We start from the raw sequence: 20,910 nt of genomic DNA, 5'->3' as shown, positions 1-20,910 counted from the left end.
AAGCGACAGGAGCAACATGCAACCTTTCCTGCAAGCTTCCCCATTGACTTTGCTTGTGGGAAGCTGGCAGGGAAGGTCTCAAATGGCGATCACGTGACCGTGGCTCACTGCAATGTTGTAATTGTGAGCCAAGCGCCCGGATCATGATCATGTGACCACAGGGACACTGTGATAGCTGCAACTTTGCAGATTGGTCATAAGCCCCTCTCATTTAGCACCATCGTAGTTTTGAACAGTCATTGAACAAGTGATTGTAAATCGAAGACTACCTGTAAGTTAAGAATGGCGCAGACATATATAGCTATGAATCATCCCATGTTGTCTGCCTTCAGCATATGATAATCAGAAGTATATTATGGTTCAATTTTCAGCACTGATGATTAGTCCTCCATGAATGCATGTTATCCTTAAAATTAATACCATACTTGGGGAACTCATGGCCCTCCAGATGTTGCTGAATTACAATTACAGTCCCAGCCAGTAGTGAGGGATGCTGAGAATTGAAGCTCAGTGATACGTGAATGGCCGTGGATTTCCCATCCCTGTTGTCTGCCATTGACCACTACAACAGTGCTAACAAATTCTGTGAAAGAATATGGGAAATCCATAGAAAACAGCTTCTTACAATGATATTCAATTTCATTCTTTTTCAAAATCAGGTGAGTTGTCTCACAATGTATGTTGAATTTCCTTCATAAAATGATTTAGTTTTTTAGAAATTGTAATTTATGTCTTTTAAATCTGCCTGGATTTTAGGTGTTGCTGCTTATGTTGGCTGGCAAAGCTCTTCCATTCTAAAACCTTTGCTTCAGCAAGGACTCAGTGATGTTGAAGAATTTGTAATATATAAAGCTCTCAATGCCCTTACCTGTATGTGCCAATTAGGGCTTCTACAGAAACCTCATATATATGACTTTGTGTGTGATATTGGTAAGTCAGCTTTTTTTCCCTCCTGTTTCAAGAATCTTTGTATGGGATGTGATTTAATCACTGGTATATAATCACTCTCTCTAATTTAATACCATCCAAGCAGTTTCCAGAATATGTAGCCTTCAAAGTTCTTGGATAGGAATTCTTGCAGTTGTAGACTGGACACATTTAGATGGTATCAAGTGAGGAAAGATTCTATAGTACTAGGTTAAAATAGCTTTGTCATGGCCCTAAAATAGCTTTATCATGGCCCTAATTATCAGTTGGCCTAGTTATTGAATTATCCTACTCGTTCAAATGTAATGGAACTCTTCAAAGTGACTTTGTTTAGTCATTGATTTTACATTCATAGAATTTATAGACTTCCCACGTAATCCTACTGCTTCCATCTCTTTCCTCACCAACAGAATAGGAAAAGGCATAAAGCTGCATCGTGTCTTTTCATGGTAGTGCTAAGAACTATCCATCTGGAAGCACCCAAAAAATCCACCATCACTAGGCTTAGCCAAAAAATCCTTTATATTTCCCAGTTTGAGAGCTCAAGTATCTAGCTCCTGGTATAACATTATGTGATGGCTTTTGCAATGAATTATGGGTTTTTGGATATTATTAAGGACAGTTTGGAATAAAACCAGAAATATTGCAAAGCAGAAGGGATTAAATTCTTAATGGAATACTCTGCTGTGTGCTAAACTTATAATTATGAAGGGATGCTAGTTGAATGATAAAAAATGTATTTTCTTGTGCTGGATTCGTTTATTTGAAGCTTGACTTGAAATTGTTATGTGTGCATGTGTGTGAGAAGTTGTATTAGTTTTTTCTCTGGAGTTTGAATTATGTCTCTAATCCTATCATGTTGATTACTTAAAATTTCTTCTTCTAGCTCCCTTTTTGTGCCACCCTAATCTCTGGATACGTTATGGAGCAGTAGGATTTATCACTGTTGTAGCACAGCATTTGAATATTGCTGATGTTTATTGCAAACTTATGCCTTACTTGCACCCCTTCATCACCCAGCCAATAATACAGGTAATAAGCCAAACACATATTGTTATCATTCATAGCAGTGCATTATGTAAATGATTTCTGATGGAACTTGATGACTTCCTTGTTTTCTCTCCTAAATTGCAGATAGATAAAGAAATTGTTCTACTGAGTGTTCTCAAGGAACCTGTAAGCCGTTCTATATTTGATTATGCTCTAAGGTCTAAAGATATAGGAAGTCTTTTCAGAACTCTTCAGCTTCGTCAGAAAAAAAGAAGTGGGACCCTTTCTGATTGTCCACCCCCTGAAGATCCTGCAATTGTACAACTGCTAAAGAAGCTACTTTCTCAAGTAAATATTTGCCAGTATAATAATAGTAAAGCCAGGGAGGATCTATGATCACACAGGGATATGAATCATGGTAGTATCTGTACAACATCCAAATAGACCTGTGGCACTTGTCATTCTTTTCACAAACGCCCCCTTGAAATTTATGCTGTGACATACCACTACCCATTTCACTCCTTAGGCATGAAATCTGGCTGGGTAACTATGGGCCAGTTACTCTCTCTCAGCCCATGATGTCAGGCTTGGGTGACAGGCCAGTCAGTCAGTTCCTGTTGCAACTGATGGATCAACATTTGGTTGATCCAAACAAAGTGGACTCTGTACCTGCAGGAAAAACATACACACACACACTACCACCCATTTTTCCAGTACTTCAGTATTGACTTTTAATGGAGCATAGCTGTATTAAATGGTAGAGATTGTTCTTAGGAAAAAAAGTTACAGCTAGGTTAGAAGCTTTGCTTATAGAGGGAGAACCCATCCAGACTGCCTTGAAGTATAATTTTACATTTAAGTATTGATCTTCATTAATTGGGATTTTTAAGTTTACAGTTTAATCTGCTGATTTAAATTTTGTAGCTGACAATTTTCTTAAGGTTGCTATGAGAAGTCCCTTGTGTAGAAAAACCAAATGTATTAAATGACCTGCTTGTATAAATAAGACATATGATGTTTAGCTTCTATTATTGGACAAAATTATTTTATAGAACCTACCTTACCTTTATAGACTTTATAATAATTATGTTAGATAAGTTGGATTACCAAAATAATAACAATTTACATTATGTGGTTGAGTAGGGCAGTCCATGTCCCAGATTATTTTGATTACTGGAAGGCAGCTTATTTTTATCTTTGCTTTTGTATTTAGCAAAGGACTTATTAACATATAATTTAGTTCTTGCTTGCTTTCTAAAAGGCATTCATTTCTGGATGTATACAGAATACCATAGATCACCCGGTTATGATCCTTAACAGTTATGATACATTTTGCATACTCCACAAGTATACCATTCCTAAGTAACTAAGATCCAGCTTGATTCTAGTTGTTAGACATTATGTATAATCTGAAATTCTCACCTGTTTTTCTCCAGTCATGATAAATGCATAATTTCAGCACTCTGTGTTTTGGGAATAGGGGATGACTGAGGAAGAAGAAGACAAACTGCTCGCCTTACGAGACTTCATGTTAAAGTCCAACAAAGCCAAGGCCAACATAGTGGATCAGAGCCACCTTCATGACAGCATTCAAAAAGGCGTAATCGACTTGGCTGCTTTGGGTATAATTGGGAGACAAGTTGATCTTGTCAAAACTAAGCAGGAGTCTGATGATAAACGTGGTTAGTATAGTTTCATGGTTCACATCTGTTACTTTTTAATAATTTATATGTGGAAGCTTTCCTTAGTCATTGATGCACTTGGGATCCAGATTTAGTCATGCATAATTGGGCTGCCAAAAGTAGGCTTTCCTGCCATTTATCTTTGTTGCTTCCTGAAAATACTACTTAAAAAGCCAAGGGGATTCTGCTGAACGAGCTATAGCTCCTTTGCAACAGCTTGCCTTATCTTGTCTTTTCAAGGCAATTCTATCTTAGAATATAATTAACTCCATATGTTCTACTGTTAGTTATGTCTTATTAGGTGAAAGGCAATCTTTAAAATGAATGATCCTCCCCCATCCCTTGCAAATTGGGACATTTGAGCACATAGCTGGTGTTTTGATATCTTGTTGGAAATGCAATCAAGTTTCAAACCAGCAGTATGCTGCTTTGTAGCAAATAATTTTCTGTTATGGTGAAACTAAGTCCATCCTGAATACAAATTAAATAGTCTCACTTCTGTGTGTAAAGACTTCTGCATGTTTGAGTGCTTTAGAAGACATGAGCCACCTGTGGGAATTAAGATGAATGTTTCAGAGTTATTTAATGTTAGGCTGAAACTTTTGCCCAAATCAAGATCCAACTTGACCTAGCAACTGATTTACATGATCCAGCACTCGCCCCTTTTCTTTAAACATCTGGTCAAAATAAATCAGGCTGGGTAAGTCTGTATCTGTTTATTCTGCAACGATCCTGACCATTCTGGATGATTTGTTATGCATCATTTTCAGTCTTATGATAATCCTTCTTTTGGGACTTACTGATTTTAGCTAGAAAACATGTAAAACAAGATTCAAATGTAAATGAAGAATGGAAGAGTATGTTTGGCTCTTTGGAACCTTCTAGCATACAGCAACCCCTTAGCAAAGGCTATGTCCAAGCCTCTGACCAGGAAACTATCCAGACTGGAAAACCTCTTCGATCAGAGTCTTCTGCTGGCATTTGTGCTCCTTTATCATCATCTCCACAGGTATTTGATGGAATATTTTAATTAACTTTTTGTTTCAACCTTAGAATTCCTTTTAATACCTATAAATGTTTTTCTACCTTGGCATCTTTGAAAAAGTATGTGGAGGGTAAATGCCAAATTCTGGCTAACTATGAATCAGATGTTGAACTGGAGAGCCAACAGACACCAGAAGGATCCATAATGCTCACTTTATTTTTCCTGTGTCATCTCAGGATCAGTGATCTTGATCCTGTGTTTAGTCCCTGATTGTAATGGTATGTTGGAAAGACCTTGGCAGACTGGGCCAAGAGACATGGTCAGATAAGAGACTACATAGCCCGTAGCTGGATAGTGGGTGGGGCAAGAGGCTCAGAAGAAATTCTCCGTAGTTTGCAAGATTGATTCTGGGGTAAACCAGAGAGGAATCATAATCAGATGAGCTAATTCTACTTTAATGTAAAGCTACATTAACAGAATCTTGCAAGTCTCAAACTACCATTCCCCCTGTCTCCTTTACCGCCCGAGAAACTAGGGAGGGTCTCTTCTGAGCCCCTTGCCCCGCCCACTATCCAGCTGTGGGCTCTTCAGTCTCTTATCTGACCATTCCCTTGGCAGCGTCTCTTGGCCCAGTCTCACAAGGTCTTTCCCACATACCATTACACTGATTGATATAGTTTAGAGTTCCACAGTGAGCTCATCCAATCATGATAGCTTTCAAAATAATACAACGTGCATTTGTATAAAAATATAATATATAACCTAGGTCTTTCTCCAATAAAATAGTCTTTCCTTGGCTGCTTTGTGACTATCGGAGCATATTTTCTCAGTTACTGCAATGATAGACATTTTTTCCAGAAGACTTGGTGTTATTCAGTGAACATAAGCAAGTGCATTCCTAATTGTCATTGAGGCACTTCACACAAAGAAAGATTTTGATGCTAATTCTTGATTGCTTATGCTTGATCTTCATGTCAGTGATTGTGAATAACAAACCTGTATAGTTTGGTGCATTATTATTTTTTTTTACTGTAAACAGAGGAACTGGGAATTCTAGCTTGTTGGTTTCCCTACAAGCAAGTCTGTAATTTGTCCTTGCCTTATGTCATATTTTTTAAAGAACACAAATAATGAGCTTGTCCACTGGTAGGTGGAGCCAAGCTGAAGTGATGAAACATCATGTAAGCAGATTTCTAATGCAAACGCTTAGAAGTTATCTCTCTGCTCTTTGAAATATCTAACATGTGACTATACAACATGATTTATGTATGGTTTTCAGGCAGCAGATGGACAAGCTGTCCAAGTCAGAAAACCAACTATACAGGTCTTAAGCAGCATAGTTTCACCCTCTACGTACCAGCTGCGCATTACTACTTGTAAAACAGAACTTCAACAGCTAATACAGCAGAAGCGTGAACAATGCAATGCAGAAAGAATAGCAAAACAGATGATGGAGAACGCAGAATGGGAAACGAAGCCACCACCCCCAGGTAATACCTATATATTCTTAAACCTTAGGACAATATGAAGGTAACACCAACATGGGATTTCAGTCCTGCTAATGTAGCAGCAGGTTTTGGAAAAGTTAAATTCTACTCCTAATGTTCTTCTAGTAAAGCCTTTGGGAAATATCACTTGCTTGTTCTAGCTGTAATTTATGTTATGTGAATGTAATAAGCATTTGCCTAGAAGATATGAGATTCTCAAATAAACTATTCCAGTCTCCTCCACCAGTCCTTAATACTTCAAAATTATTACATCACTGATTTTTTTGGAATGCTTCCATGAATATATGGCTATTATTTTAGCCCAGGAGCAGGCAACCTGCAGTCCCCAGAATAGTGTGGTCCAAATACCATACCACTGAAATTCTGATGTCTTGTTCTCAGATTCCTTTCCCTTTCTTTTTAGATCAAGGTCTGAACTCCTTTTTGAATAAGGATATGTTACAGGTAGTCCTTGACTTACAAACATTCATTCAGTGACTGTTTGAAGTTAAGATGGCGCTGAATGAAGGGATTTATGACCCGTGCTGAAGTTAATGGCCATTGCAGCATCCCCATGGTCACGTGATCAAAATTTGGGCACTTGGCAGCCTGCCCACACTTTCAACCACAGGGGCACTTCAACTCTCCCCCACCCACCTGTCTCCCCCATCTATGTCCTTTTGCCCCTCTGCCACCCTGCACTCCGCTGCCCCAGCTGACTTTTGCCATCTTCTTGCTCCTGCTGCTGATGAGGCAGGCTTCGTGCTGCAGAAAAAAAAAAAAGCCAAAAGTAGCCCCTTTGCAAAGAGCTCATGGGTGGGGCTGGGCTTTGCGTTTCAAAAAAAAAACAAAAAAAAACCCCAAAAGCAGCAAAGGCAAAGGGGCTTTTTGGCATGCCGCAGCTCAGGAGCTGTTTTGGCACTTTTTTTTTTCACAGTGCAAAGCCTGGCCCAGCAGCCAGGCTGGGCATGCCTCGTCGGCAGGAGCAAGAAGAGGGTAAACAGCTGGGGTGCTGGAGCACAGGGCAGCAGGGGTCTTGGAGTGCAGAGTAGCGAGGGCAGCTGGGCATCCATGCGGTTCTGGGGCTGCTTGTTGCCCTGCAAAGCAGGGTGCAGGATGGCCAAAAGGGCAGAGATGGGGGGAGATAGGCAGGGGGAATTGAAGGCAGTCCCTTACCTTACTGAGGCTTGGGGCTGGGAGGGACCAAGCCCAGAATGGCTTGGATTGGGGTAGGTACTTGCTTAACAACCTGCAATTCTCAGTTAATAACAATAATGGGGAGTGCTGGGATTGCAGTCACTAAGCGATTCGGTCACATGACATCTTGCTTTATGACTGCATCACTTAGTGACAGAAATGCCGGTCTCAATTGTGGTTGTAAGTTGGGGACTACCTGTACATAATCGAACAGTAGTTATGCCAATGTATTTTCTGGTCCTGATACATTATGTATCAGAAGGTATATGGCAGGGTATTGGCTTTCTGATACATTACAGTGGACATTTATGCTTATGTGGATATTTTTGAATTACTTAATACATACTTTTTCTACACAAGAAGATTGACTTAAAAACTAATTATGTTTTTCTGTGGTGGATAATTATCTCTAATTATCATAAGAGAACCTTAAAATATATTATAAAATTGAAACAATCTACAATAAAATCTCAAAAACCATTATGAAAATGATTGTCAGCTGTAAAGAACTAAAGGCCTAAGTGAAATTAAAATGTTTTTAATTGCCATTTTACAATCAGTTAAATTAATATTAACAATGTTGCTTATACTAAGAAGTAATCCTAGAAACAGTCTTTAGTCAGTTTTCTTCACTCAGTAATGATTTAAACATTGAAATACATCCATATAGAAAGTTTTACATGAAACTAAGATTTCCATCTGTGGTGAAAGATAGCCAGAGACATGAATATTTATACTTGGTAACTGATGTATAATACCTTAATCTTGTATTTTATTAGTCCATATGAAACTTCTGACATTCCAAAAAGAAAACCATTTGCTAAGTGTGAATGGTCTTAAAGAACTAAAGATACACTGCATAAATTGTGACATTTATTGACCAAATGCTTTTAATTATTTTATATATCAGCATTATTAGAAGTTGTTCAAAAGCAGCATGATGGCAGTTATGTGCCAGAAGATTATGACTCTTCTTTCATTCTAGTTTTCAAATGTATAAGCTGCTTTCCTTGGTGCAGTAACTGCTCTGCACATAGAATAATGTTTGATAGGATAAAATTGCCACAATTTGCACTTCTTATGTGCTACATTATCCACATGAAATTTCTGCATCTGTGAATTTGATCATTAATACTAATGGAGGAAGGAGAAAGCAAGGAGTCCACAAATGTTCTTTCTGCTGTTGTGAATGGGAATACCCTTGAAAGTATGAGAGCCTGTAGGAGAAAATTACAGAATATGAGAAGATGGTGGACTTACGGTGGTGAGGAAAAGTTTGTGAATCCTGTAGAATTATCCATATCCTGCAGTACTGTGATGTACAGTGTGATCTGAACTTCATCTAAGCCCTTTTAATAAAGATACTCTAGTTAAGCAAACAACAACTGTGGACTATACCATGACTTTATTGAGCACATTCACTGTTTTTGTTGGAAAAAATATATGAAGGCTTATGTTATTCAATTCTCTTAAGGGGGTCAGTTAAATCAGATATTCCAATTAATGAGATTACAGTCAGGTTTGACTTTTAGGAGCCCTGCCCTATTAAATGAGACACACATATTGATTGCTGCCATCAGAGTCTGCACTTCATGACACAGGCTTGTGGAAGTGAATCATACTCCAGTTAAATGATAACTCTGAGCAATGCAGAAAAACAATTTCCAATGCTCCTACAACTAGGAAGGGCTACAAAATTGTTGCCAAAGACTTTGGCCTTCATCAATCCACAGAAGGGCAGAAAGTATACAAGTAAAGAAAACGCAATATCATTATTACTCTTTCCAGTAGAGGTCTTCTAACAGAAATTGTCTCAAAGACAAGATATGGAATCTCCAAGAGGTTGCAAAAAAAGTCAGGGCAAAGACAAGGTGTCTGCAGGCTTTTGATGTCAGTGTTCGTGAATCCACCGTAAGAAAAATACAGAACAAGAATATTGTGCATGGGAGGATACAAGAAGGAAATTTCTCACTGTTCTTGAGAAATCATATGCCGTCTGTTTCAGGTTTCCCAGAGATCACCTGGATCATTCATTAAGCTATTGGAACAGTGTTCTATGGACACATGAAAGTGGAACTTTCTGGCATTAATGAAAAATGTTATTTGGAAAAAATGAAACACTGCATTCCAAAAAAAAAAAACTTCATCCCAACCATGAAGTATGGTGGTAGGAATATAATAGGCTGGGGCTGCTTTGTAGCCTCAGGACCCAGATGGGTCACATTCTTTGAGGGATCAAAGGATCTTGTTTGCACCAGGAAATTTTACAGGAGAGTGTCAGGGTCTCTGTCCATGAGATGAAGTTTAAAAAATTGTGGGTAATGCAGCACAAGAACAATCTTAAAAATACAAGCACATCTACAATAAAACAGCTGAAGAGAAGAAATTTTGGAGTGGCTGAATCCAGGTTTTGACTTTTGAATTGAAGCTTGTGACATGATCTGTTGTAAAATGAGCAGCTTCTGCAAGATAGCCCTAAAATGTCAATGAGTTGAAGCAGTTCTATAAAAAGGAATGAGCCAAAATATCTCCAAGCCAATGTGAGGAATTGAACAACAGAAAATGTTTGGTTAAAATCATTGTTGCTAAAGGAGGTGTTACTTCATATACTTATTCCAACAATGAACGTTGTTGAACAATGAACATTGGCTCTGTGTGTTTAGGAGAGCTATAATGCAGTACCCTGTTTTGTGTGTTGTTGGTTTATCTGTGAATAGGACTTGGGTGAAATTTAGATCAAATTGTATGGCACAGTACAGGTAGTCCTTGTTTAGCGACCACAATTGGGACTGGCAACTTGATCATTAAACAAAGCAGTTGCTAAGTGAAAAAGCATGTGACCACAACTGTGCTTACAATTTTACTTCAGTTTTCCTTTGCTTTACAGCATCAGAAGGATACAACCCCAAATAGCTAGGTGAGCCCAAACAATGGGGAAGGTTTACAGAACTTGACTCACAAAGAAGCTGGGTAAAAGGGCAAATCTTATAGTCCTTTTTCCCCATCCCCCCACCCCTTGGAATGCTCACCCTGGTGCTGGGATAATTAGCAAGTAGAGTATTGATGTTTGTATTTACATTCATTGGACAGGAAGGGATTTCAAGAGAATTAGGAAACACACAATAGGGAATACACATCCAAAACAATGCGCTATCACTGGCTGCTTGCCTTGCTGCAAGCTGCTTAGGAGGCAAACAAAAACCTTTAGTGTGAAACTGATTAGGGTCTTGTCAATTTCAGACAGCAGCTATGAGCCCACTGGAAGGTTCTAATCAACTAAGGTCACAGAGCTGAGCTTGTTAACTTGTGGTTAGCACTTTTTAGGGGTTGTGGAGAAAAGCAGCTCAGGAAGAGATACCTTGTTTAGGCAATCTTTCTGCTCTGTGTGTGGGGGAGAAAAAAATGGGTCAGGCACAGGACAACAAGTACTGACTGTAATGGCAAACACGTGACAGACACTCGAAAGTCATAAATGCGGGTATTAGTTGCAAAGTTACTTTTTCATCACTGACATAACTGAGAAGGGTCATTGTCCGAGGCAGTCAGTAAGCGAGGACTACCTGTATTGTAGGATTATGAATATTCTGAAGAGCTCACAACTTTCTCTCACCACTGTAAAGATCCACAAGACTACAACATAAATATGGAATTCTGGGTCAGTGGTTCACCAGTTGGAGGAAGTCCTACTTCATTCCATGGTCCTGTTAGAGCTGCAGAGAATTTTAGTCTATTCTAAATCAAATATCCATATGCTACCCACATTAGTGTTCTGTTTGAATATGGAATACTTCCATCCTTCTCCAGTTATTTTCATATACTTAAAATTGTTGCAGATCTTCACGTTAGTTTGATGCATTGCCATGTTTAAAATTTCATTGAGTATAGTATTGCAATATTTGCTTTTAAGTACTATTATTATTGGTGATTGGCTCTCTTCCTAACAGGTTTCAGTATCAGAGAGACAGTGCTAAGTGATACACAAGTATGTGTTGTGACTACTAATATTTGTGTTTTATATCACCCACCTAGTTTTGTGTTTTGTGATGCCCCCATGACAGTAGGGGAAGGCAAGGAAGAAAGAATCCTTTCATACTTTTGTTGGATAAGTGAAAAATACATTTTATTCTGGCTTTAGGTTGGCATCCCAAAGGGCTTCTGGTTGCTCATCTGCATGAGCACAAGTCTGCAGTGAATCGTATTAGAGTCTCTGATGAACATTCAATTTTTGCTACATGCTCAAATGATGGAACAGTGAAAATTTGGGACAGTCATAAAATGGAAGGCAAGACAACTACTACTAGGTAATTTATAATATTTAGAGATGCAAATTTTACCCTGGGAATAGCTACCATATAACCTATGAAGTTAAGAAGCATACTTTATTGAATAAAAAATATGGTCAGTGATCAGCAGGAAGAAGCATGCTTACAATATTTGGGAAATCTTGTGTTGTTTGTTTCACGTGTGGGACTAAAAACATTTTAAATAACTCTTCCATATTATGATACAGGTAGTCCTCAACTTGCAACCATTTGTTTAATGACTGTTTGAAGTTATGATGGCATTGAAAAATATGACTTACCACCAGTCCTTGCACTTACGATCATTGAGGTGTCCCCATGATCACATGATCAAAATTCAGGCACTTGGCAACCAGCATGTATTTACGATGGTTGCAGTGTCCCAGGGTCACACGATTGCCATTTATGACCTTCCCGAGGGGGCTTCCGACAATGGGGAAGTCAGATTTGCTTAACAACTGCGGTGATTCGCTGAACAACCGCAGCAAAAAAGGTCATAAAATTGGGCGTAACTCACTTAATGACCACATTGCTTAGTGATGGAAGTTCCAGTCCCAGTTGTGGTCATAAGTTGAGGACTACCTGTACTGTACATGGTTCTGCTCCATTGGGTCAATTTGAGATATAGTGGTTTCCCTCATTATAAGTAATTGCATAATTATAGAGATAGGAATTCAAACTCTGGTATATTTATGAAGACTTAATGCCACTTCATTACAATTCTAAGTAATGGACAAGGAAATATAATAATGCAATGCAAAAATACAATAATTATAAATAAGTACAAAATAATTGTCAGTCTAATAATCATAATAAACACTAATATTATTAGTGCCCCCAGTCATTCCAGGTACACCCAATTAATAGCTGCCTCAGTGCTCAGATGCTCTTTGGAACAGTGATATTCTTAAAAGCTTCTTAAATATTAGTAGCAAAGGCACAGAACTTATTTGCGTGGAGTTCCTACAAAAAAATGCTCAACTCTGAGTCCCCTCCAGCCACAGACATCATACCCATTATATCATTTAAGGAAAGGCTTACAGATTATTTTTTTTTCCAGAGCTGTGCCCAGCAGGTGTATGTAACTTTGATATTAGAGCTTTGAAGTCAGTTTTTCTTTCAAAGCAGCACCAACCATTAGGGGAGGAAGTAGAACTCAGTTGTGAGTAATAATGATGTATAGTACCTTTTGCTCTGATTTAATACAAGCAATTCTGTATTTTCCCTCCCTTATTTCACATACCTATCCCTTCAATAGATTAAAAACTAAAATCTATGAATCCACATTTCCCAGGCAAAGAACTACTGTACATGTACAAATTAGACATATGGTTCAATTTGCTGTTTCTTTTGCCTGTAAATCCTGGGAATAATAGGCTTGTGATGGAAGTAATGATCTCTTAACAGTGAGCCTCATTATCCTAATAGAAGGCATATTCCCAGAATTTTATGCAAGACATCATAATACATGAAATGTATGTAGCTCACCATGTTCTTGCTTTCTCTGTGGAGCATGAGGAACTTCATTGTAATTTTAGATTTTTTTTTCTGTTACTTACAACAGATCAATTTTAACATATTCTCGGATTGGGGGACGTGTGATGACGCTTACTTTTTGTCAGGGTTCTCACTATTTGGCTATAGCTTCAGATAATGGGTCCATCCAACTTTTTGCGGTTGAAGCTTCAAAACTCCCCAAATCACCTAAGGTTAATTCGATACAAAACAGGTATGTACAATTTTGATGTACAGTTTTTACTTGTTTCCTGTTGATTATCTGCTGTGCTTACTCCTTGCAAATGTAAAGTTAGCAGATAAGATACAAGCTGGGTTATCATGTTTCTCCCTAATGTTGTAAAACAGTCTTCCCAGCTGGTACCCTCCAGGTGTGTAGATTTCATTACTCAGAATTTCTCAGCAAAAACTATGCTGGCTGGGAATTCCAGTAGTTAACATTCATCTGGAGGGTATGCAGACTGGGGAAAGCTATAACAGGATTTTTTTGAGTTACTTCCTTTTAAAAAAAAAAAAAAAAAAGATTTTCTAAAAGTCTGCCTCCATTATGAATTGAACCAGTCTGTTCTAGTACAGGTAGTCCTCGACTTATGACCACAATAGGGACCAGAGTATTCTTTGTTAAGCGAGGCATCACGTGATTGCATCTGATTTTACAACATTTTTTGTGGCGGTCCTTAAGTGAATCACACGGTTCCCTATTGATTTTGCTTGTCAGAAGCCGGCTGGGAAGATCACAAATGGCAATCACATGACCCCTGGACACTGCAACCATTGTAAATACATGCCGGTTGCCAAGCACCCGAATTTTGATCACGTGACCACGGGGATGCTGCAACAGTCGTAAGTGTGAGGACCAGTCATAAGTCACTTTTTTCAGTGCCGTTGTAACTCCAAATGGTTGCTAAACAAATGGTTGTAAGTTGAGGACTACCTATACATCAGGATTTTAGCTGCCTTATTTTCTTGAACATAGAGTCATGAGCTGTAGCAATTGTAGCTCTGTGCATATTAATCTTACTGTGTGTCCAATAAGAAAAATAGTGGCTTTGTGCTTTAAGAGAACATATTGCTTATGTCCAGCCATTTTATCAAGGTTGCTCTCTCCCAAGACTTATGAGAATATTTCAGAATGAGCTAAACTAATAGCTACTAAAGATGAGGAATGCATTTCCTTTGGATCCAGAATTAGCCGAACCTTGCAAACTGTGTACTACTCCAAAACTAGGCTGTATGAAACATTGTTCAAGGGTGCTGGCCATGACAAATTTCGAAGAATGATGTCTAGTTCTTTTTATTTTATCCAGGTTTTTAGATCAAAAAGATGATGGTTGCGTAGTGGACATGCATCATTTCAATTCAGGAGCTCAGTCTGTTCTGGCATATGCTACCGTGAATGGTTCCTTAGTGGGATGGGATCTGAGGTCCAGCAATAATGCCTGGACATTAAAACATGATTTACGCTTGGGACTTATAACCTCATTTGCTGTTGATATACATCAATGCTGGCTCTGCATTGGTAAGTATTGTTTCTTTTTAATGAAATAATTGTATTATTTAGCACTGTGTAAATAAAATTACTCCTTACCACATCTGCTGAGTGCAGATGATAATCCATATATAATGGCCAATTGAGTCTGGTTCCTGGATAATTGAGTGCATCTTCATTCAGCTCCCACTATTTCTTGTAGAGTACATGGTTGTTACAAGGGCAAGTTCAATATAGTCTAATTTTCTTTGAAAATGATATAAACAGCTATAAATAAATAATAAAAAGGAAATTTGTCTTTGAACATCATATGGACATCAGTACTAAAGCTGTTGAAGGCATTACTTAAAATGCATTATGTTACTGATCATGATTACATTTTTCTTTCCAAGGTACAAGCAGTGGGACCATGGCATGTTGGGATATGAGATTCCAGTTACCCATTTCCAGCCATTCCCATCCTTCTAGAGCACGGATCAGACGGCTACTTATGCATCCCCTTTCCCAGTCATGGGTGATTGCAGGTACAGTTAATCTCCTTTAAATATCCAAATACTTGCAAAGTTTAGGATTACTTCAACTAACTGTAACTGGGCATTACCTGTCCTCATGAAGGAGGAAGCAGGTCGGTGTCTTCTAGGTTCACTCCTGCCATTGTCATCTTGAACTCTTTAAGTTAATGGGAGGCATTCCAGTTGGAGATGAGGTGCTTGATGTAGTATTTTGCCACACATTAAGTCAACCCATGGAAATCAGGAGCTTATACCTGCACTAGAATTTTACATTCATTTCAAAATGATACTTAGCATCCTGTAGATTTCTGCTCGGAGGCTATCTTGCAGTTAATAAATCAAACTATAGGAAGGGGAAGAGCTGCTGATTGAGAGGTGGTGATAGGTTTATATTGTCTGGCAGATACAAACTGCTGAGGATGATAACTCATGAGGTTATATGGAGAGCATTTGCTTTGTGATGAGAGTAGCTGGAGTTCAGGTAAATGATAAAAAACTCTCCTTGAATCTGAGGTCAGATTAAGAATTTGGGATTAAGAGTATGCACAGTGGCTCAGTAAAGGTCTGTCTTCATAAGGATAGCAATTAATGGTTAAGGTAGAATGGAGGAGCAAACCAAAAATGTCAGTGTGGAATCATGCCATGCTGTCAGATTGTAACTGCTGTTTGTTACTATTATATAGCTGTTCAAGGCAATAATGAAGTCTCCATGTGGGATATGGAAACAGGTGATCGACGCTTCACGTTGTGGGCCAGCAGTGCTCCTCCTCTTTCAGAATTACAGGTTTGCCTTCTGAATTTGGGGTAAAACATTGCAATCTTGTGTAGATTACTGATTTTAAAAGAGGAAGATCAGGTCAATACTAATGTTTTTAACAGTGCAGAAGCATACAAAACACATTCACTTCTTCTGTTGGATTCCTGGGCATTTTCTGGCACAATTCAAAATGTAATGTTTGCCTATGAAACCCAACTAGCTTGGGAGAAAGGTACCATGAAGTGACTTTCTCTTATACAAGGGGTTTTGAAATCAGTTGGAGAAACTTTTTCAGTGCTGCTGCTTGATATAGTGCATTTTTAAAAGTGTTTAATAATCAAATTTAAAATATTAATTTAATTTTTTAAAAAATTATTTACTGAGGTAGAATAATTAACACATTTTATTAGATGCTGCTGCAAATGAGTGTGTTCAAATGTAGCGTTTTAATAATGCAATATTAAACTATTTTGAAAACCTTTCTTAGAAATAAATATTTTAACCCCAAGGCATATATGTTTAATATGTGTTTCTGCCTATTAGCCTTCACCTCATAGTGTTCATGGAATATACTGTAGCCCAGCAGATGGAAATCCTATATTATTGACTGCAGGTTCAGACATGAAGATAAGGTAAATATTCATTAAAGATAAGGTAAACATTCATTAAATACAAATACTTGTATTTCAGCAGCTTGCAGGGTGTAATCTTTGGATAAATTGCAGGAAAAATTAAAAATCCATTTTACAGAGTGCAGAGAAACTTCAACCAATATAGTTGGTGAGAAGGAACATTTTCATCCATTGTGTGGGAATTCTGGTTTAGAGAGAGTCCATGAACAACCTATTGACAATTATGGTAGCCTGGAAAATTATACAGTCCATTTTGCTCAGTCTGGGAGTTGCTGAAAAGAAAGCATACACATTAAATATGCGTGCGGTAGAGCATAAGCATTAAATATGAGCTAAATGAATGATCCTATCAATCTTCATGGATTGTGTGGTTCTCAAAGGCACTGAGAAACATGTACTTTTAATTTCTGGGCACTTTTTAGTCCAGCATGAAATGACAGTGATTCTTCCTATATTTCCCAAGTCCTCTGCCCTGGCAGTTTCTTATTAGCACGTGTGTTTGTAGGGCACAGAAACACATTTTAAACAGCAACTGAGTTTGAGTGGTCTGTGTTTTACCCTGTATTCTTTAACTTGCTGTTCTACCACCAGGATGGGAGAATCTCCAGCTTTCTTTCCCTTTCCTTTTCAGGTTATACCATGTTATATCTATAAGCCCTAATTAGCTTTCATAGATCCAGAAAAACTGAGCCATGATCATTGTGGTATGAAACAACAAAAATGGCGGCAATTGCACCTTAATCATTATTCTTGGAAATATTAGACATGTCTTCACATGGGAGATATGGATGCAGTATTGCTCTGTCTACTGAAAAGAATTCTTTCATAAGAAACCGTATGTTTAGTCAGTTAGCTAAAACTTCACTAATTAACCAACTTTTATCTAGATAGCCCTAGTTTTTTCCCAGTATTTTTTAAAAATCAGTTTAATTTTTTAATCCTCTTTTGAAAATAAACAGAAGACAATTAATAGATTTGTTTTGAAACACAAAGTGATTTACAGATCTTTGGCAATTAAAGAAAGCAGTGACTAAGTGTAAACCTGAGTAATTAACAAGAGACTCAGTGAGATAGGGCTCGCAATAATTACTGAGCACGATGTAATTATTGAGCACAATGCATCAACCTTATTTGGTTATTTGGTTTTTGAACTTCCTATATTTTGTTTTTGAGTAAACATGGTTAGGATCAAGTGGCTAGCCTTGGAAATATGTACATGGTTAAATACCATTTAGAATTTACATTTTGCTGGGAGTAATGGGATTTGACTATTAGTAACAGTTAAATATGAGGTAAGAAGCATGTAGGCACTAAATGCAAAGCATATCAACCTATTCACATTATTGCTTTTGAGGGCTTTTTTCCCCCTTTATTTTTTGCAGATTCTGGGACTTAGCTTACCCCGAGAGATCATATATTGTTGCTGGAAGTTCTAGCTCTCCATCAGTATCATATTATAGAAAGATAATTGAAGGCACAGAAGTAGTTCAGGTACGCTGGTTATGCTTTTATCCAACTCATCCAATTTCTACACATTCTTGTTTGTGGCCCCTCAATAACTATAAAATTCACTTAATTTCTCTAGCATAGACCTTGAAGGGTGCTTCCAAATGGAGTACTCACCATCCCCAGATCTACCACTTATAACAAGCTCAGCAACTACTTTTATTTTATTTTATTTATTTTTTATTTACTTTCTTACTTACTTTTATTTATTTATTTTATTTAGTTAGTTAGTTAGTTAGTTAGTAAATTTCTCACCCGCCCATCTTCCCCCAATGGGGGAACTCTGGGCGACTCACACCGAACATTAAAAACATAAACATATATAAATACATAGAACATCAGTTAAAAGCATTTCTAAAAAAGGGGAAGTAGAGTCCAAGAAAATGAAAAATCTGAGGCTGAAGACAGGAGGCCTCTATGGGGCTAGCCATCCCCATGTTTGAGGTATTCCCTCCCCACCCCAGGTCGAGTGGCAGAACCAGGTCTTCAAAGCCCTGCGGAAGGCCAGGAGAGAGGGGGCCAATCGCACCTCCAGGGGCAGAATGTTCTAAAGAGCGGGGGCTACTGCAGAGAAGGCCCGCCTTCTGGACCCTGCTAATCGAAATTCATGCTTTACTCAGCCTTCAAAGACTTAATTTCAGCATGTTTTCATAGTCCAAAAGGCTAGTGGTCATAAATCATATCCATTCATTCAATGTCATGATCTCTTGGATTAGATAACTGCCACCTCAGCAGGGCAAGAGTGTCCTACATTAGGACGTTGTCAGCAGTACATTAAATCCTCCTTCTCATGAATGTCAGTGGCGACTTTGCATCAGCCACTTCCCTTCAACCTAACTACTTCATAAGGTTGCTGTGGTGAAAAAAATGAGGGATGGGAGAGGAATTCATATTGTCCCAAACTGCTGGTGAAAAAGCAGGCTATAAAATGCTATAAAGGTAATAAAGTAATATTGCAGCGTTTTGATAGAGCATTTCATTAAAACATATTTGTATGTGCTTTTTTTTTTTTAAGGTAGTAAAGAGTTCATAAAATAACAACCCATGATGATTAATGACCCTGTAACAAATGAGCATGTTTAGTGGTACAGGATATGTAACCCATTTCCTAGGTCTAAAATAGAGAATTAACATACACTGGTTTAACATGGGAAACATATAATGCTAAAACAACAATTTTTATAGTTTGGGACTATCTATTTCATGGTTTTCTCTTCGTCAGGAAATTCAAAACAAGCACAAGATGGGACCTACAGACGAAACCCCTCGAAGGGGTCCTGAATCTTTACCAGTTGGGCACCATGACATCATCACAGATATTGCCACTTTCCAGACAACTCAAGGGTTTATAGTTACTGCTTCACGAGATGGCATTGTCAAAGTGTGGAAGTAAAGTTTACACTGACTTATATATTGTAAATAATTGTAATAAAGAATTAGCATAGAGTTGGTTTTCTTTGAAGAATTGTTTCCATAGCACAGGGGACAGTGGTGCTCATGAAAGTAACTAGTGACTGTCTTGTCAACAGTGATCACTAATACTAGTGGCCCTCTCAGAACCTGCCATTATATTTATGTAGAGTGATTTATGTAGCATTTTCTAAAACTGCCAAGCAAAAGCAATTAAAGTAAAGAAATTGTATTTAACCTCTAACCATGGTATTCTTTGAAAGACTTTAGAAATTGTTTATAAACACGAAAAAATACATTAAGCTACATCAACAATATTTATGTAAGCTGACTTTTTATAGGCCAAATGAGAGTGATAACACAAAATTATTGCACTTTTGTTTCTGTATATTCAAACTCTGTATAAGTAATGATGAAAAATAAAGAGTTTGGATCACTTTTCTGTGTCAGAGTTAAAATAAAGTTTAATATGAATACTATTGTATATCCATATATGAGAACATGAATGAAAATCTCAGTTCTAGTCTGTATTCAGGCTTTTTTTGCACATTGCACCTTATTTCTTTTATATAAACATTACAATGGCATAGAGCATTTGCTACCTCGCCCCAAAGCTCTGTGTACAAAAACAGCAGGCTGCACGAAGAGCTATTGGAACAGATTGTTGTAAGCTGCTATATGCACTAACCTTCTATCTCATGTTCTCTAGTACTCTTTAATATTTCAAGGTTCTGGAAGCCATTTACCTGGGTTTAGTCCCTGGCAATATTGTTACACTAAAGGCTTATATTCAAGTAATTCTCACCATGTGACTCTATTGGAAAGAACCACACACAGTTGTGTGGTTTAAATATTACTCAAATATGGGGATGAACCATGGGGAAGTACTTCCCAGCTTCTTTAATGGGCATTTCATTCAACAAGCACATGAGTTGCAATCATAAGCCTAACTTTTTCAAAGACAACTCTCTTGCATCAAGACACATTTTATTTTTCAGAGTCTTACCAGAACTCTTAGTTTACATCTTCTTTAAACAGTTGTCAGTATGTCCATTTCTGAAAAATAATCTTTTAAATGGAGATTTATTTACGTTTCAGTATTCTAAACAAATGAATCAATGAATTCTTCAGAGACATTGAGAACATGAATAAAGAATGTAGTACAGCAGAAATTTATTTCTTCAGTATTATTGCCAAGCTGGATACTTTCTAATTTCCAAATATCTGAAAGTGAAATAAAGAAAATGAAATTCCTTAAGAATGAGAAATTTATTTGGATCTATTTCAGTCCAGTTTCAACATAATTTGGGGAGAGAAATGGCTTTGGTTATGCTTTGGATGTCTTTCACCAAGGAATATCTGGAATGTATGTGTGTGCTGGGGGCGGGGGGCAGGGGGAGAAAGGAACCGTGCTAGTTCTCAGTTTTTGAACAACTTCCATACTATCAATCATGGTATTCTCCATGTATAGAAATGGAATAGTTTTAGTGTGTCTCAAGGTTTGGGAGAAGAGGCCCAAA

General features: G+C 37.8%; 1 protein-coding gene across 5 annotated transcripts in view; it reads left to right on the top strand.

Moving 5' to 3' along the window:
* PIK3R4 (phosphoinositide-3-kinase regulatory subunit 4) overlaps positions 1–20,638 on the top strand; it is a 52,512-nt gene extending 31,874 nt beyond the window's left edge. For 4 of the 5 annotated variants that reach the window (XM_088150893.1, XM_007433030.3, XM_088150892.1 and 1 more), the window contains 14 exons: positions 757–930; positions 1,814–1,959; positions 2,062–2,265; positions 3,398–3,599; positions 4,409–4,608; positions 5,864–6,074; positions 11,404–11,569; positions 13,134–13,298; positions 14,392–14,603; positions 14,966–15,097; positions 15,769–15,869; positions 16,386–16,474; positions 17,857–17,965; positions 19,203–20,638. In XM_088150893.1, the coding sequence (XP_088007019.1) occupies positions 757–930; positions 1,814–1,959; positions 2,062–2,265; positions 3,398–3,599; positions 4,409–4,608; positions 5,864–6,074; positions 11,404–11,569; positions 13,134–13,298; positions 14,392–14,603; positions 14,966–15,097; positions 15,769–15,869; positions 16,386–16,474; positions 17,857–17,965; positions 19,203–19,373 (2,282 nt within the window). In that variant the 3' untranslated portion in view covers positions 19,374–20,638. Of the gene's footprint in view, positions 1–756; positions 931–1,813; positions 1,960–2,061; positions 2,266–3,397; positions 3,600–4,408; positions 4,609–5,863; positions 6,075–11,403; positions 11,570–13,133; positions 13,299–13,802; positions 13,928–14,391; positions 14,604–14,965; positions 15,098–15,768; positions 15,870–16,385; positions 16,475–17,856; positions 17,966–19,202 lie in introns of those variants that run through there. The other variant, XR_015797951.1, reaches the window with a different exon arrangement.
* The last annotated feature ends 272 nt before the right edge of the window (positions 20,639–20,910 follow it).

This window comes from Python bivittatus, unplaced genomic scaffold (assembly GCF_059951505.1).
Source record: "Python bivittatus isolate LINGU-HERP-01145 unplaced genomic scaffold, Pbiv_v1 ctg000610_np1212, whole genome shotgun sequence".
Classification (NCBI taxonomy): Eukaryota; Metazoa; Chordata; class Lepidosauria; order Squamata; family Pythonidae; genus Python; species Python bivittatus.
Note: the sequence above shows the minus strand (reverse complement) of the source record. Positions and strands in the feature narration are given on the sequence as shown.